The 16,605-nt window shown below is 40.5% G+C and overlaps 1 protein-coding gene across 1 annotated transcript; it reads right to left on the bottom strand. All coding sequences in view use genetic code 11, as the record gives it.

The window, feature by feature from the left end:
- Positions 1 to 1,277: 1,277 nt before the first annotated feature.
- On the bottom strand, positions 1,278 to 3,164 carry EGR_03074 (hypothetical protein; the record flags this gene model as incomplete). Its single annotated transcript, XM_024492323.1, has 2 exons — positions 1,278 to 1,365; positions 3,145 to 3,164. The coding sequence occupies 2 exons, from the start codon at positions 3,162 to 3,164 to the stop codon at positions 1,278 to 1,280; spliced, it is 108 nt and encodes a 35-aa protein (XP_024353249.1).
- Positions 3,165 to 16,605: the final 13,441 nt, after the last annotated feature.

Genomic DNA, 16,605 nt, shown 5'->3' with positions numbered 1-16,605 from the left:
ACCTAGCCCGCATTTGGTGTGGCTTAATTAACACCTACAGAGTGAGGGCAAAAGAGCCCAACACTTCTTTCGTCGCACTTCGATAGCAGATGGAAATTAACAAATTGTGCCGGTTATCATTTTCCCTGACTGATTAAGCTGTGTTTCAGGGCAAGTGAAATAAAGTATGTGTTTCCTAAAAGGCCTTTTATTTCACACAGTCTAACTAGGTGCTGTTACTTCAGTCGATGTAGTCTGCACAAAAGTTGTTTCGACGATAAGAAAAATCCCCGAAACGCGTGACTCACAAGGCTAAATGTCATTCTGTGTCATCCGTATGATAATTTTAAATGTTTTCAAAAATTTTGATTTCGTATTATTTTATATTTACTGCTGCCAGAGAAAGTAGAATTTATTGCTTTCAACAGATGTCGGCTAGGTCTTTTGCAATAAGAAAGTCAAACTTAAGTTCCTAATGTTTATTCATTTTTAAGATGACGTACCAATTCGGTAAAGTAGAAGGATCTAACTAAAATCAGTGGCATTGTAATACTTTGGCTATTTGCTTAACTCTTCGTTTATGTTATGCGGACACTAAATAGCATGGCTACGATACGTTCACCCTGTTGCTTGGCATCCGTGCCCCGCCATGTAGCCACTCAGACCTTCTGTAAGTCAGTAACATAAGTGTAGCCTCCCGAGATTTCCCTGAAGACGAATAAAGATATGGCGTTCGGCCAGAATATGTATTGCCGACGCACAGTAGGGTTTAAGGCTACTGGCATGGTCTGGGGGTTAGGCCTTCCTGCAAGGGTACAGTGGGGGGAGCCAGTTAGTGGCCCGTTATCAAAACAGAGTTTAGCAAACATTAAATGTATTGCACATATTCTGTTTCAGTACTATGCCTTCTTTCGTCTTTGGAAGAGACTCATGGTGCTACAATATGCCATAAATGCCGCTTGTATCAATTAAATATTAACCTGTTTGAAGTCTATACCTCTTGGATTCTATACCACTAGTCATTAATCTGTTAACTGCAAACGATAACTTTTCACTCCTTATAAGTTAGATTTTGTGCTCTGGAGCACTTGTTGGAGTCGCCACATTTTAGAGAAGGAAAAAACGTGAAACAGAAAAATGTTGAAATAATTTTATTGTTCTGCACCTATGATAGGGCAAGCACTTAGTAGCAAACTACTTTTTGCCACAAACGACACCATACCACCTGATTCACGAAAAAAATTGCCACTAGGTGTCATTATCCTGCAAGTTCGTTGAATTGCTAAACAGTTGGGTGGTTAGACGAAAAGTTGCTGATTGCTTTGGTGGTAGAAGACGCCGATAAATTTCTCCGATTCACCGACTATCTTCTCTAGGCCTTTGTGTCTGGAAAGGAGACGGGATGAAAAGGACATGCTGCGGAACATTTTTTACCCCTTTGTTTATTTGCTTAAGTTGTATGTTGATCTATACAGGTTCTTCAATCTAAATATTACCCTGGCGTTCCGTTTGCCTTGCCTCTGCAACCTTTTTTACTTCAGTGCAGCGTCCTGGGTCCAGCATCATAGACATATGCCAAGCATTCCTTCGCCGCTTGAGACAATTAGTTTTATTAGATTTTATTATGTTGTTAAAGCCAAAAGGAGTTGATTTTAAGATTTAATTGAAAGATTTTAAATAAAATTTTAGATTAAAACAGTAAGGTATTCATAAGATGTTCGTCGTCCAAGCAACTGTATTGTTAAGTAGATGGAATGTGAGGAGACAAGCCTTCATTACTAATCACTTGCCATTTGACAATACGAGGGAACTTGGAATATATCCCTTTTATCATCCCTTAAACAGAAAAACCCGATTTTCTTATGCAACACGATTGAAAATAGACCTTTAATTTTCACCCTCGTTATCCCCTTTCCACTAGGAGTGTATTTTAAAAAAACGTCTGATAAAACTGCACCTTAGCAGAACATTGGTACTGTCATTCTTGAAAAAGATAGTCTGTACGCACACCTCGAAACACCTACGAAGTGCTGATTCCCCTCTAGGAACTAAAAAATTACAAGGCCTTTTTTATTAGTTAAGCTGCTTCACAATGACAAGTGTTTCACGTTTTGAAGATGAATCACTTAGAAACTAAAAAAAAAGACTTTTCCTGGCAGTAAGTGTTATACTTCTCATTGAGGAGGTAACAAGGCTAGACTTTGGTTTAGGACCGACTTTTTAATAGTCGAAAGCTATTGGTGTACAAGCGAGGCAGTGCATTTCATTTTTTTCTACAGCCTAATTAGTTCCAAGACAGAATGGGCCCGTCTGTGCGTAAAGGAGACAGTATCATTTCAAAAGGGAGTTGAGTTGGCGTTGCTCCCCTGCCGGCAGGGTCGAGGTAGTTGCAAAGGCAATCACATCCAATGAAAAGTACAGTGAATTTCTCACATGCTGCGCTATCCCTTATTTTTCAGAGGGGGTTAGGGTGTGAAACAAAGAGCAATTCCTCCATTCAGAGGATAATGAAGGAATCACTATAGTAACCCAATGCCTCGAATTGTGGAGGCCCCTATTTATTATTCTCTATTCAATTAAGTTGATAAAATTCTTTATTTTCAAGAACCTTAACTATTAAATTTAAAAGAAATATGCCATCTTAGTATTTTGGAGTAAATTTCGTCAAGGAAAGTATGCATAAATCTTTATTTTATTTTTAGTAATTAACTTAAATTAGACTCAAAAATACTGTGCTTAGGACGCGAAGAAAGCAATTCTACTTCGTTAAAATGTAGTGCCTCGAGACTTCCTTAAAGACGAAAGAAACATTAATACTCGGGCGGAATAGGTATTGCTGACATAGAAAAGGCCCGAGGGCTACGGGTGTGGCCCGGAGGCCTTGCCGCCCAGCGGAATTACGATTGCAGAAAACAAAACGAAGAGTAGAACAGACAGTTGTATTTTGACTGAGAAATTTAGCGATTTTCGTAAAGCAAACTATTATTCCCATTTGTTCATGACAAAATACATAAGTCCCACCTTATCACAGCAGTACAATGGCGCTTCTTAATTTTACTTTGCTATGGCATTTTTATGCAACTTTTCCATAACAGAACCTAATTCTTGATGCCCACCTCTTTTATTTTGAGGTATTTCGTCTTCCTATTCTCAGTATGCGCTTACATTTCAAAGTATTGCGACATATTCGCCATCCACACTGGCAGAGAGCAATAGGCGGTTTACTGATCTGCCTTGCCACCAAGTGTCATGCATCGTTGAGCCCTTTGACGCTGTTCAGATTCAAGAAAGTGTGATAGTTCTCTTTCGAATAAGAAGATCATCCCACATCAGTAACCATTTGAAACTCAACCACTTGGCTAGCAAATGGTTATAATGAAATGATTAGTCCATGTTTTAAAAATTAGTGAAGTTTGGCGTCACATATACGTGACGCTGTTGGCGAACGTGCTTGATGCTCATAAGTCTTGACTACAGTAAGGGTATGCTGATCAACCAATATGTGCCTGTTTGAATGCACCTCTTAGGCGAGGGGTAGTCAGTGAATGCGAACCTCGTGGTGGATGCCATCAGCCTCCTGAACAGGCTTAAATAGCCCTCTCGTTCTAGAGGTACAAGAGCTCAAAAAAGTTAGAAATTTCAGCGAGCAAATGTATTCGTCAAGGTGTAAGGCCCAAAATTAAGGATTGGACGGAGGAAGTCGCCGCACAACAGTCAGAAAGTGGCAATCAACTGTGAATTGTAGTAGCCTCATTTCACCTTATTTCCACTTAACATGATTATTTGGTCAATATTTGAGCAAACCTAGTCATTTTGCAAGTTTAATAACCTAGCCTTTACCCTAGTAGACTTATCTTTCCTGTAAAGCACATTTCCAATTTGCAAACTCTCTTTACAGTGGCTTAATACAACAGACAATTAACTCGTCCGCCGTCAGTATTACACGGAAGTAACACGTGACCTGCAGCATTGGATGGTGCTTCGCTGTACCAAGTCATGTCGCAAACTGTGTTGCATCAGTCCAAAACAGTGAAAAAGGTATAGAATTATCGCACTTTTTTGTTTTTGAGCCATCGTTGGATAGGTTATAACTTCGATGCAAAGCGTTGGTGCCACATTAGAACAATGGAATATTTGGCATGCGGTGGCCGATTTTCTTCAGCAAGCATATTGAGTGTAGGTTGCCGACTTCCACAAGGAGTAAGTCTCAGAATCAGAATTCGTTTTACAAACGCGGAAATGTATCCTTTCAGGCATATATTCAATTTGATTATTTAGTATTTGGAACAGTTGCCTTACTGCAATATTTACAAAATCCATGGGAATTGACGGGAGAAATGCGACCTCACCGAGGTAGTGGGCGATGAATTAGTGAGCTACTTGTTTCACTGGAAGTCTTGCTTCCAAGTGTGTTTGTAGCCTTAAGGGAATGCCGCTCTCTACCATTGGTAAACAAGATAAAAATCTAAAATATTTCAGAACTCATCCGTTAACACTGTTATTTTGGGGACGAATTAAACCCGACTTTACTGAAAATAGGTCAGATATGGTTAAGCAACCAATCTCAACTCAAACTAAATTCCTCATTAGTTGTTTGGGAAATGCATGCTAACATGATTGAGGGTGCGGTATTTTCACCATTAATCATTCCCATTGACTTACCCGACCTTTTGTAAATTCCATTGTACAATACCTTCCTAAAGTACACCCATTCTTGATTAATACAGATAAAAGTGGCAACTGGTGCGCATAAAACCATGAATCGCACCTGACGAAACGGTTCGTTGCATAGACCAGCGTAAAGATGGAACAAAGTCATTCGAAACTAGACTCCTTAATTACTGGTTGAAGTAATCACGCACTTGGGACTATTCTCAAGTTTACTTCACTCATTAAGTGGAAAACTTTTCATATCGCGCCACTTTGTCTCCTTCATTTGGCAAAAATGTGTTTACGCTAATCCCCAACTCTGATTGGTCGAACAGAGGCCCAGGTATTTTTGACACCTTTCAAGGGGATTAGAGGCAAAATTTAGGCGTAAGTTATTATGCATGCAGCCAAATGACACCCAACTGACAAGGCACAAAATTAAAATCACTGACAGCTATGATGCTTGAAAAAGTTGGATATGAATTGAACTTGACAACTTTGTGGCATTGATTGACACACACTCGATGCTCCCTATCGGCACACACAGAAGCTCCCTCCACCTTCAATTCTCAAAACTCAGAAGTTGTAGCAGCAGCAGCTGAAAATGGCTACTAAATATTCTAAAAAATTTAAGACAGTTGAGGCAGAGCGTATCGCGAAGAAACCGGTGTCAAACGTGAATCTCTGTAAATGCGTCTCAAATGTTACTTCTTTGTCAAAATCTGCAATTTTTCATCATCGCGTTTGGTTGATTTGTTGCAGAAGCACTTCAAAGATTGCTTTGCGCAGCGGTACTGCCCATTTGCGTTACTTCCTTTAAAAACGCTTTTAAGAATAGTGATAAGTCCGAATTAAGAAGGAAAGGCAAAACCAAAATGTGAGAAATTACAGGTTCTTATGCCGGTGGTGTCATGGGCTCCATAAATTCGATAAATAGGAGAACACTGCTGTTCTATAGTACAAAATTGCTGTTTTTGCATAAAAAGAATGGATAGATTTCAAGAAGCATAACCGCATTTTCCGATGCAGTTCTCTGATCAACTTCAGCATCCCATAAACACCCAGAAAGCCTAGTATTCTTCGTTCATCGGTGCCTTGACATCCACCGTGTGCTAGCCATTCTCGTGGACATTTGCTTCTTTATCACCCCTTACACAGAAGAATTTGACCCTTGCGCAATTTTAAGATTGATTGCTCGGTTATTATGTAGAATCGAGCCCTTCATGTCTTGTACGTTCTACTAAGAACAGGACAAGTAGGGCTAGGACCATTAATGTCAAACGCAGAGCCGCCCTCCTAGAAGTTTATACCCCTAAATTGCGCAGCTCAGAACGGTTTTAAATCCCGTCGTTGTACTGTACCTTGGATCACCTTTAGACATCCACTTGTTATACGCCTCCGTTTATGCGAAACTTCAGTATCAAATGCTCTTTGGAAGGTTTACCTGTGTCGATATATTACTAATGTACAGCCAGCGATATCTCGCAGTCCCCAAACCATGATAGTATGAAATTACCACCTGGGAATGACCTGAACAAATAGTCAGATAAATGTACTTAGTTCGTCCTCCGACTTTCGGCTACACTGCATCAGCCGCGGTTTCAGACAAGTCACCCGCCCTCACACTCTTGTCATATAGTCATCATGTCTCGCGTGTGTGTTTGTCACATTCACACTATGCTGTTGAGTTGTTGATGTCTCACACAAAGTCGTTTTTTTACAACAGCTTCTAACCGAGTTCTTGTTAAACAAAGCCCGCCCCTCTCTCGCTCGCACACTCACTCACAGTTCGTTTGGATTCTTTTTTACCTGACTCAGACATTCTGGTCCCTTCCTTGTACTAAGTCAGTTGCCGCTCTTCCGTCAAATGCAGGACCCTCACGCACGCACTCACACACGAATTCAATCGTGTGTGTGTGTGATAATTCTTGTTTATCTCTTGATGCTTTCACTTTAAATTTTGGACAGTGACCTCTCATGCTCCTAACAAAGAAGTGGAGGAGGTGATTGGACTAACTGCGAGACGAAACGCGAAGGGGAGAATAAGCCAACGTGCAAACACAACAGATTATCAGCACATCCGGTTCCTTGCTGGTTAAATCTAACCGCTCTCCATGGCGCTCTGTGTGTTAGTCTCCCACCCCCCTCCCCCTCGCTTGACGAGCGCACAATACGACCATTGACAGATGAGGTTCGAACGCGCGTGTGTGTTCTCGGCGTGTTTTCGTCCGAGTATAAATGAGTAATCGCTCCTGATTAGTCAGTCGGTTTAGTCGGCTCTCATTTACGTGAATTAGTCCTACATCAGACAAATTTGGAAGGCTGACTTGCTTTTCTCCGTGCGACAGATTCATCGACTTCAAACGACTATTGCTTTGACTACTGACTTCAGATATTTGACGGATTATTTCGTAAATGATGCAATCGCCTCAGCATAGTTTACCTTGGATACGATTCATAGCAAACATGAACTGTTTCGAAGCAATCTTAACTTTTAAATTGCTCCCTACTTGAGCATTTGTATTACGGTAGCAAATGATACATCGAAATGATATAGATTTTACCAAATGGTTGAATACACTACACATTTAATTCAGCTTTCGGCAAATTTATTTGTGAAAACATCACTTGTCTCGCACAAGAAAAGCATTTAAGTATCGTGACAGGTTCCATTGCATGTTTTCTGTAATAAAAATATTCTCACTTTTATCCCATCGTTCACTGCTTCCGATCCCTTTATCTGCGTTTTCATATTTTGATAAGAAGTGGCTGAATGTTTTAAATCCCTCGCTCCGGAAGCCTGGATTGCTAGATTTACAAAAATCAAATTAATATTGTGAAATAAGCTTTTGTCACGGAAAAAGAGATTCAAACCGTTCATATCTAGCTTTAGTGATGTCTAGCTTTAAAATTGCTAATCAGGGTTTGCTTTGCTCTCCCCAATTTTGCATTCCCCAAGGTTCACTCCTTAACTGTTACAAAAGTGAATGCAAACTCTACCTTGCAAATTTCGTAGTAAATGTTGGCAATTTATCCCTGTTGGAAATATACGGCTGGTTATCCTATCCTATCTCCTCATTTTATCTACATCCAACAGTGTCACTGTGCCGTAGTCCATGGCTCCCAGTACCGATGCTATTCACCTTGCGTATTCACTTGTCTGGGGGTAAAAGGAACATAACTTTGTATTGGAATATGAAAAATGAAATTTTAAATTATAAATCACGACCCATTCCATTCCCTTGCATCCATCTTAGAATTTCTTAGCTAATGGACTGAACCATACCTCGACCAATAAGAGTTGGCGACGTATTCTCACAGGAGGAACACACGATTCACGAATGCTGATAATTGCTACAATTTGCCAAAGCATTATTTGGGGCCGCAGTACTAGCAGTATTTGATGGGATGCAGACAAAGTGGTTTACCCTATGCGACGATTTTTTCATGATCCACCGTCTTCACATAATCAGTTGGACGTTTTTACCACTATACGCTAAGCGCTGTGTCACTTCAGCTAAGATTGCAGGTAAAAAGTAGTGAAGAAATACATTCTCAATGCTAACACCTCAGCAACCATTGTAACGCGACCGAAGTTCGGTAAAAACCTGCATTGACCTTGGCTTCGTGCCAGTCCTACTCCAATAGTACATTCCGGAGGAGCGCTTAAAACGAGCTGCGAGGCGGGACATGCCATGGCAATGGCAGCACTGTTATTGTATCTCCTCCTTCCCCTTCTCTAACCAGCAAATCAGCTCTCACTTTTTCTTTCACGCTTCGATAATTGTGTGCGTGAGTCCCTAATGGTCGTTGTAGATGTAATCTTTATCCGCTTTTAGGTGGATAGGTATCAGTGCCAAATGATGCTGTGATTAGCATTAGAGAACCACCGTTTGCCGCTTCTCTGACATACTGCATTCTTTTAGCCAAATGACTTATCCTTGTCATCTTTTTATTTACTTAACAAAGTCATTTAATACATGTTTACTATTTGGAATTACGAATAAGGGCGCAGCGTAATTCACCAAAAATATGCACTTAAATTACCAACATTCATTTCTGATTTCAGCTACCACATGGTTCATTTTCAAAGGTTAGTATCGCCTGTCAGAAGGAAATTTTTTAATGGACTATGAATTTAATCCATGGCGCCTTAACTGCCAACGTCACAAATGTATGACATGCTTTCCTCATCAGTTTGTGGTAAATCGCTGCCGTAAACAGATCAGTCCCGTTTTAAACCATAACTTAAACAGATTTTCTGTGCAGCAGATGAATTGGTAAACAGTGATTACTGATATTACACTGGAGGTAAAAAGCCCTGGTTGTGGTGGTTAATCTTCCCCGCAGACCTTAATGGCCAGAAATTTTGTCCTAGTTCACTCAACTAATGGGTCGTACTTAAACCTGGCAGATTCTGGGGGCGGATGCTAGATTGAAAAGGGTCCATCTGGCTTGTGCTGGGAGGCGGTTGCGCCTTAACCCGCGTTCGTCCACTGCAAAACATTTAAAAGTGAGTGAATTGCTAAACCTCCCTCTGCTCCACATTTACAACTGTACCTGCCTTCAAATACCCAATGATGGTTTTAGCCAAGATCAAACTACGAGATTAAAAACAACCACTGCACATAAAAAACACGCCGAATTAATGTTTTCAGCCCTCTAATTACTCCTGAATATTTGACCCACGTTTTATCTTGAGTAAACTTTGGAGCATATGGCATAAATTTTTTGTTAATTTTCATAAATCACTTTCATTAGATTTGCATACATGTTTTGGACTCTCCTTCTCCTATGGAGTCTCATTCGTATCACTATAACAGGTGACATTGAAAAGACCGTTGTATCATTTTCCGCCTACTTACTTGCCAAGCTAAGCAGAGCGAAGAGGGAGTTGGAGGGAGAAGGAGAAGTTAATAGAAAACACTCCTAGTGAAAAAGAAGGGATTCTTCAAAAAAGCCCTGCTACTGCGGTCTTGGAGATGGTGGTTTTTGAGTAAACCTCGGAATCCTCCGGTACGCCTTTCCTTTTTTATTTTGCAAAACTTGGCAGTCACAGGCAAGGAGAACTTGCTCGGCTGGGTAAAACTTCCAGCATAAATCCATTTATACAAATTGGAAATAGTACTTTCCCTGCTTGAGGCCAATTTTGTGGTAAGACAATCAACTAGTAGAAGTAAAGTGGCCCAAAATATCCTCTGCTAGTCCCACATCTGGTGGTCCATCGCACCTTGGAATCTAAACGCACAGGAAGAAGGCCATGACATATGCAGATCAAATAGCTCAGTTCAAAGAGGAAAATATATTTACACCTTTATTCATTTTTAACGACCCTTCTCTACCTCTAGCTCTGTTCTTGCCCCTTGGAAATTGGCTTCCCTCCCGACCGACTCTGGTGTTTTACCCAAGTGCCTGGTTGCTTTTGCTGTTATCTATCTGGTAATGTCTTTGCATAAATTTAATGTTGAGGTATGGAGTTTTCTGCCCTAAGGCATTTATTAGCCCTGAGATTAATTTTTTTTAATTTAAAGTCTACTAATAAACTGATATATTTTAATCGCCATTAGATTTACTCATTGACTCTGTTGGTTTAGCATGATGGATGGGGTTGTGAATTCATGGTGGACCTAGGAACTTCCAATCACTCTTAATTAGACGAAGCTAAGCAAACAGGATTTTAGTTGCGGACATCATGTGCGAGGAGTTACTTGGAAATTGCACATGAAAGATATGAAACAACTCCCAGTACAAAAATAGTTATAAGGATTGTGGACATAAATTAAAGCTCTACCTGGTAGTTGCTATATTTCTCTTCCGCAGGAGAAAAACTGGACGCAGGCACTGGACAGCACCAGGCGTCCTGCCTCAGACACTACCTTTTTGGCACAACAAGTCTGTACGCAGGATGCAGACACGCTCACGCACACGCATAAGCACAACTTTAGATAGCACTCGATGTAGCAGAAAGTAATTATGGCAATTTATCTTTTGCTTCTTGGCTTCCCTTTCTCTTTTTCCTTCCCAAATCCCCTCCCTCCTCTCTTTGTACTCACTTGAAACCCCCAACACTATGTCTGGGGTGTGCGTTTGCTTGTCCGCTTGCCTGCTGCTTCAAAAATGGCACGGCCTCACCTTTCATGGAGCCGTCCCCTCGCCCTCCACTCTACCCCTTCACAGGCCTTGAATATTTCATTTGTTCGGCTCCTTTTGTGCCGCGCTAGATGACCACACTCACAATAGCGCAACACTCCACCTCGTACAGGCGAGATAGCCCCTCCAGCATTATTTATGTCTTCTCTGTGTTAATCAACATGAAGAGTCGTGCTTTTTTCTGATAATTTATGGAATTTATTAACTCCTTTTGATTAATAAGTATGTACACACAAGACTTGGGGAATTTTTCATTTGAAAAACCTTTGAGCTCAACGAGTGGCCGATTGAAATCTTGTCTATTGCAGAATATTAACGACCATTTGGGACGATTTTTAGATATAAGGGTTGCTTAACTTCAGAACAAAGGCATACTTTTGAGTGTAAATAAGATCCTTTTTAAAAATATTGAAGGCCCTGGACTCAGTTCTTGAAATTCATCTAAAGCAATTTTGGATCACTTGTTTCCCGCTCAAATATTAAAGCCCTAAAAAAATACACAACTAAGTAATGTTTTCACCAACTTGTCAATATTACTTGCTCATGGAATACAAAAAGTGAGATTCCTAAAAGTGAAGGGCGAAAAGTTTTCCATTTCTCACGACTTTGTCATATCCTTTCTTATTAATTACCTGGTGAGTGAAACTTCCTAGTGGTTTTGGATGCGACATCGTGATATCCGTGTTTTGGCTGAAGACCTAGATTTTAAGCACTATGAAAAGCTAATAATAATAATATTGGTCGAATTTTATTAAGTGGTTATTGCTGCCTTGAGGTCTTTTGGGGAGAACTCCACTTTGAGTACTTAAATAATTGAGTTTATTCCAAGATTCTCAAATTCCTTTTTAAGTGAAAAGCTTTTCAATAGTTGAAGGGACTATCGACGAGTTGCGATGGCAGCAGTGTCAACTATCATGGCATCCTCAGAAGTGGTGCTACAAATAGCCTGAGACATCAAGTTAATGTGTCCTTCGAAATAAAAAAGTCCTCTCTCTACTTAATAAGCTCTAATAATCAACTTATTGTTGGACCCTGCAATTAATAAGTTGCTTCAAGCTTGTGTTTCTGCTAAACTGACTAATTAACACTTTCACTGTTATCGGAGCTCAACATTACGCCTCTGTGACGCGTCTCACCAGTTCATGACGTTTGTCCATGTGCAAAGTTGTATCATAAACAAGTTAGTTAAGTTTAGAAGAATGCAGTAAATAGAAAATGCCTTGCAATACTGTGGTCATTTGTTTAACTCTTCGCTTCGGTTTCTCGAACACTTAAGGCTTAGCTTTTCGAAGCCAGGAACGACTCGGAATGCTACATTGGTGGCAGCGGAAAGCAAAAGCTTTCCTGAAGAACAACTACCCTGATTTCTATCATTCAATGTTAAACCTTAATGTTACAGAAGAAGGGTGTATGCTGCATATGGGAGAATTTGGGATAACCCCCAAACAGAAGGGTTGAAAATGACGTCTAGTGCTCTGCAGGAAAGGTGTTAGCAACTGAAGCCATGCTAGCTAAGAACCATGAGGAAAAGTTCTTTAAAGAGCTGCTTACTGTATCTGTATGAAGATGTCAACGCAATGTGAACGTGATACCTCCTCCACCTCTTTAGCAACCGATAGAACCCAAAGCGGTGCAGAGCTAGACAACACTGAAGCGAGAACAGAGGCAAGAAGGATTAGATGCGATACCTTATTCTTAAGATTCCACTTTAAACCCCGTCTTTTGTCAAATGACTGCTTTTTAGTCCAGAGTTCTGACGTTTAGCGATAGACACGCGAGTTGGCCAGCACATCCCTTTGTCCCTCCAACACAATTTTAAAACAGGATAAAACTTTGGATTCAGTTAAATTGTCAAATGCAAGGGGTTTCTATTGCCCGAAGGGTTAGTTCATGGGTATTTTTCTTGCGTCACCAATCACTCTGTAATGGTCACTATGGTGGATTGACCATTGAAAACGCCAGAAAGGCGCTCAAACTGAGAGGGGTATCACGGATTTTAAAGCTCCATCCTTGCCCATCTACAGGGCAACATGAACTTCGAGTCGTGCTAGTAGGCCCCAGCCCTTCTGTACGTCTAGAGTGCATTTTCTGGCATAATTTTATGACTTCTTTCAGCACCAGGAAAGACTCGAGGCGCTACAGTCTAGTGGTAGTTGAACTGGTCACATCAGTCAATTTTCTCAACGATCCGAATAGTAAATGCGCTATTTATCCAAAACGATTAATCAATCCAATTCATATTTGATCTCACCTTCCTTTCTTCAAAAATAAATTTGCATTTTTAGGATTTTTAGACACAAAGTTTGGCTAAAAAGTTGTTTAAAACAGCAAAAGATTTTATTTGACTTTTGCTACTATTTAGTGTTAGCACTTCTTTATTTAAGTGAGTCTGGAAGGTGCTTCGAACTCCACGTAATGGCTAAAGGATTTCGCTAACTTCAAATCCACGTTTTTGGGGTCTTGCTACGTCAGCTTTGTCTTTTGTATGGTATAATTCTTGATAAAATTGCTTACCAGCGTTACTTAACCAACCTCCCCAACGCAACAAATTCCAAATATGATTGTATGTGTAGAATTTATTTTTAATACAAATTAGGTGAAGATAATTTTGTCGTGCCTTCCGTAGGAAAGATTGAACAGCAATCGCCTCAACCCAGTTACATACATTCACGATCCTCTGAGGGGTGCGTGCAATTTTAAAAATTCTAACAAACTTGATACCTGACAAAGAAACAAAAAAAATTGTAAATACCTGTTCCTTTAAATTGGACTCTTTCCATACTGTTTTACTCCCTCATTTGCGCTCCATCACATCGTTTTTTGCCAGTATAGCAGCATGATAACCTGTGTGGGAGAGAAAGGCTAAAAACTAACATTTAGCTCTTCGACTTAACGTGTGATTTATGACTTTGAACTTTGGTAAAAAAGAAGGAGAGAGAGTGAGAGAGAGAGAAATATGATTCATTAAATAATTCCGCATTACAAGTTTGCCAGGGAGGGGAGTGGTGGGGGACGGGTGGAGAGCGAGGGTGAAGAATGATTCACTGCATCTTGTTTCAAGCAGCGCTATTCCATTCTCCCCAAACACAACAAAGCTGCATTTTGCATCTCAGTTGCCATGACTTGGAGAAGTAAATCGAACGAATCGATTTATTGACTCCTTTGTCAATTTAATCAAATGAAAATCGCATTTCGTTGAAGCTATTGTGCAGTCCTCCTCTGTTTATTGTTTATATATTTCGCTTGAGAGGTGAGAGTTGGTCCAATTTTAAACGCTCAAAAGCAGTCTCCACCTCGTTTCTCCTCATTCATTTAAGTGGGACTACCGTCATTTCCGAATTTCAGACTCCCTTTTGTTCAGTGGATCGGTTGTTACGACATCCCATTAGCGCACATTAAGCGATGACAGTTGGGGCTGTCTTTGGGATAACAGTACCCCACCCTCCCTCTCCCCTCCCCTCCCCTCCCCTCCCCTCGATCCTCTCCCCCTCTCCATCTGCCGTGCCCATCTGACCGTCAAGTCTATGTAGAATGCTTAGTTGGGGAAAAACGAAGCATTAAATTTGAGAAGGTCGCCTTAATTGGGGATTCGTGAGACTTCCAGTAATTAGCCTAGTGGTGAAATTTGGAATTTAAAATACTTAAATTCCACCTTTTTATTTGGAATGCAGAAAAGGGAATTTTTCTATTGACTTATTTAAAGCACGCATATTTTCAGTTCCAGAGCGACTAATTGAATTTTTTAAATAATCAAAATTCTAGCCTAGAGTTAATGTACTTACTCCCTCTCCCTTCGTAAACATTTTAATGAAGGCGATAAAAGGGAGGCGTAGGAACAGGTGTGGCCTGCGCAACGAAGACGGAGGCCTTGTATGCCCTCAATTTAAGGATGATATCACCACGGCGTCGCTCCTACGACAGACCCTCCTTTCATGTCTCCTAGTTTCTAGAATTCACAAATATATCTGCAATGATACCTTCCAACACTGAAAAATGGGTCTATTCCAGCTCGTTTGAAGCAGGATGTCTTTTGCTGTTTTTTCGGCGAAAAAAGTCCCTTGCTTTGGCGAATTTTGTATGCAACTGTTTAACTTGTTTGCATGGAAAGGTGAACTACTTAAAGTGGTGTTAATTTCTAAGAAGTGAAAAGGAAGTTTAGTTCGTTAATCAAAGGAGGGTGGGTTGGGGCATTTTGAATTAGGCCTGTCCGATTTTGTATACAACCCATTAATAAAAATTTGGCAAAGGCAGGGGCAATAATTATTTGTTAATCTCTCGGACAATGTCTTCGATTAAGCTTTATTTTTGCTAATAAAACTGTTAATCATATATTACCTGATTTTACATATTTTATGAAATTATGAGTGGTTCCCTTTATTCAGTTTACAGTTCTATCCTTTTCATTCCTTTTTAATTCGTCTAGATCACTAATAGGAACGACTTTACTTAGGTCCAGAAGTTAGATCATAAGCATAGAATTTGGACTAAAACTCGTTTAGAAGGACCGGGCTTGATTTACACACCCACAAACACAACAGCCAACTCTGAAAGACCTAAGAGAACCAGAAGGTCCCGTTCTGCGCTAAGTTAGAATATTTTACTTTGCCAAATGATCAGGAAGTTCACTTTAAGTGGAAAAAGTCGAACAGATGGAAATACAAAAGCTAGTTGACGTTGTCGGGAAACTGGCCGCTAGTTTTTAGCTAGACGCATGTCCGGCTAAAGAGATGCCCTCTACTGAGGGTTTATTGCCCTCTACATTCCATGTAATTTCATGTTAGAGGGATCAAAGAAACTGTCCGAATAGGGTGTGGTTTGAAAGGTTCAAAAATAAACTTATATCATTAGGCTAATAGTGGAGAAATATTCCTACCATATTTCGTTTTAAAGCGTACTATAAGCTTTCCATCTTCAGTAGGGCAAATTTTGCCAACTTCTAAACAGTTTTGGGCCGCCGAGCGGCGGTATGTTTATAAGAGAACTTGAGTAAAATATTTACTTAACACATCGGCACCCAATTTCACATCGAAGACATCATAAATTTATGAGCTGAACATAGCCCAATTTTAAATGAACTGAAAGGGGTGGCGCCATGACCCTAAGATAGTGCCACCGGAATCGTGGATGCTAAAAACGTAAACTTTAAAACATTTTTCCTTATCAAAATTGAATACAGTATTTGTGAAGCTTGCTAATAATGAAGAAATGCATTCCACAAAGGGCCTTACAAGGCCATTCGTCAAATAAGAGGAATGGACCCGTTGGTCCACTTTAAAAGTGCTCCGTATTTTAGAAGCATTTAAGTAGACATGCACTTCTAAGTTGCCAGACTAGGCTCCCCCTCTTCCTCCTCTCTTTGGCAAGTTGCGAAACACTTCTGCCCAATTCTACACACACACACACACACACACACTTTCCCATGAAACTTGTAACCAGCAGTGATGGTGCTTTCACACGCGTTCAACCGCGCACGGTGGGGTGGACCCGCGGTGTGTGTGTGGTGCAGATTGCGGAACCGCACCGAACCACAGCTCTCTGAGTCATGAGTGTCCTGTTACCGGAGTGGGAGAAGGGGTGTTTGGTCAGGAATTTGATCACTCTCTGAAAGTAAATCTTTTCTTGGTGTACACGAAACCACAGTTTGGTTGTGCCAACGTCAAATGTCTTGCTTAGTCACTTCACCACTTCTTTTACTTGTTTGAAAACCTACCTTGATTCTGCTTTAGTAGTTGCTGATGCTTGCAACACATTTAGGATGCATGTACACTCTGAGGACGAATATCTATCAAGAAGCTCCCAATTATCAAGGATCATTGGGGTGGAAAA

Source organism: Echinococcus granulosus (assembly GCF_000524195.1).
Source record: "Echinococcus granulosus chromosome Unknown EG_S00015, whole genome shotgun sequence".
Lineage (NCBI taxonomy): Eukaryota > Metazoa > Platyhelminthes > Cestoda > Cyclophyllidea > Taeniidae > Echinococcus > Echinococcus granulosus.
The sequence above is the reverse complement of the archived record's forward strand: the minus strand, read 5'-3'. Positions and strand labels throughout refer to the sequence as shown.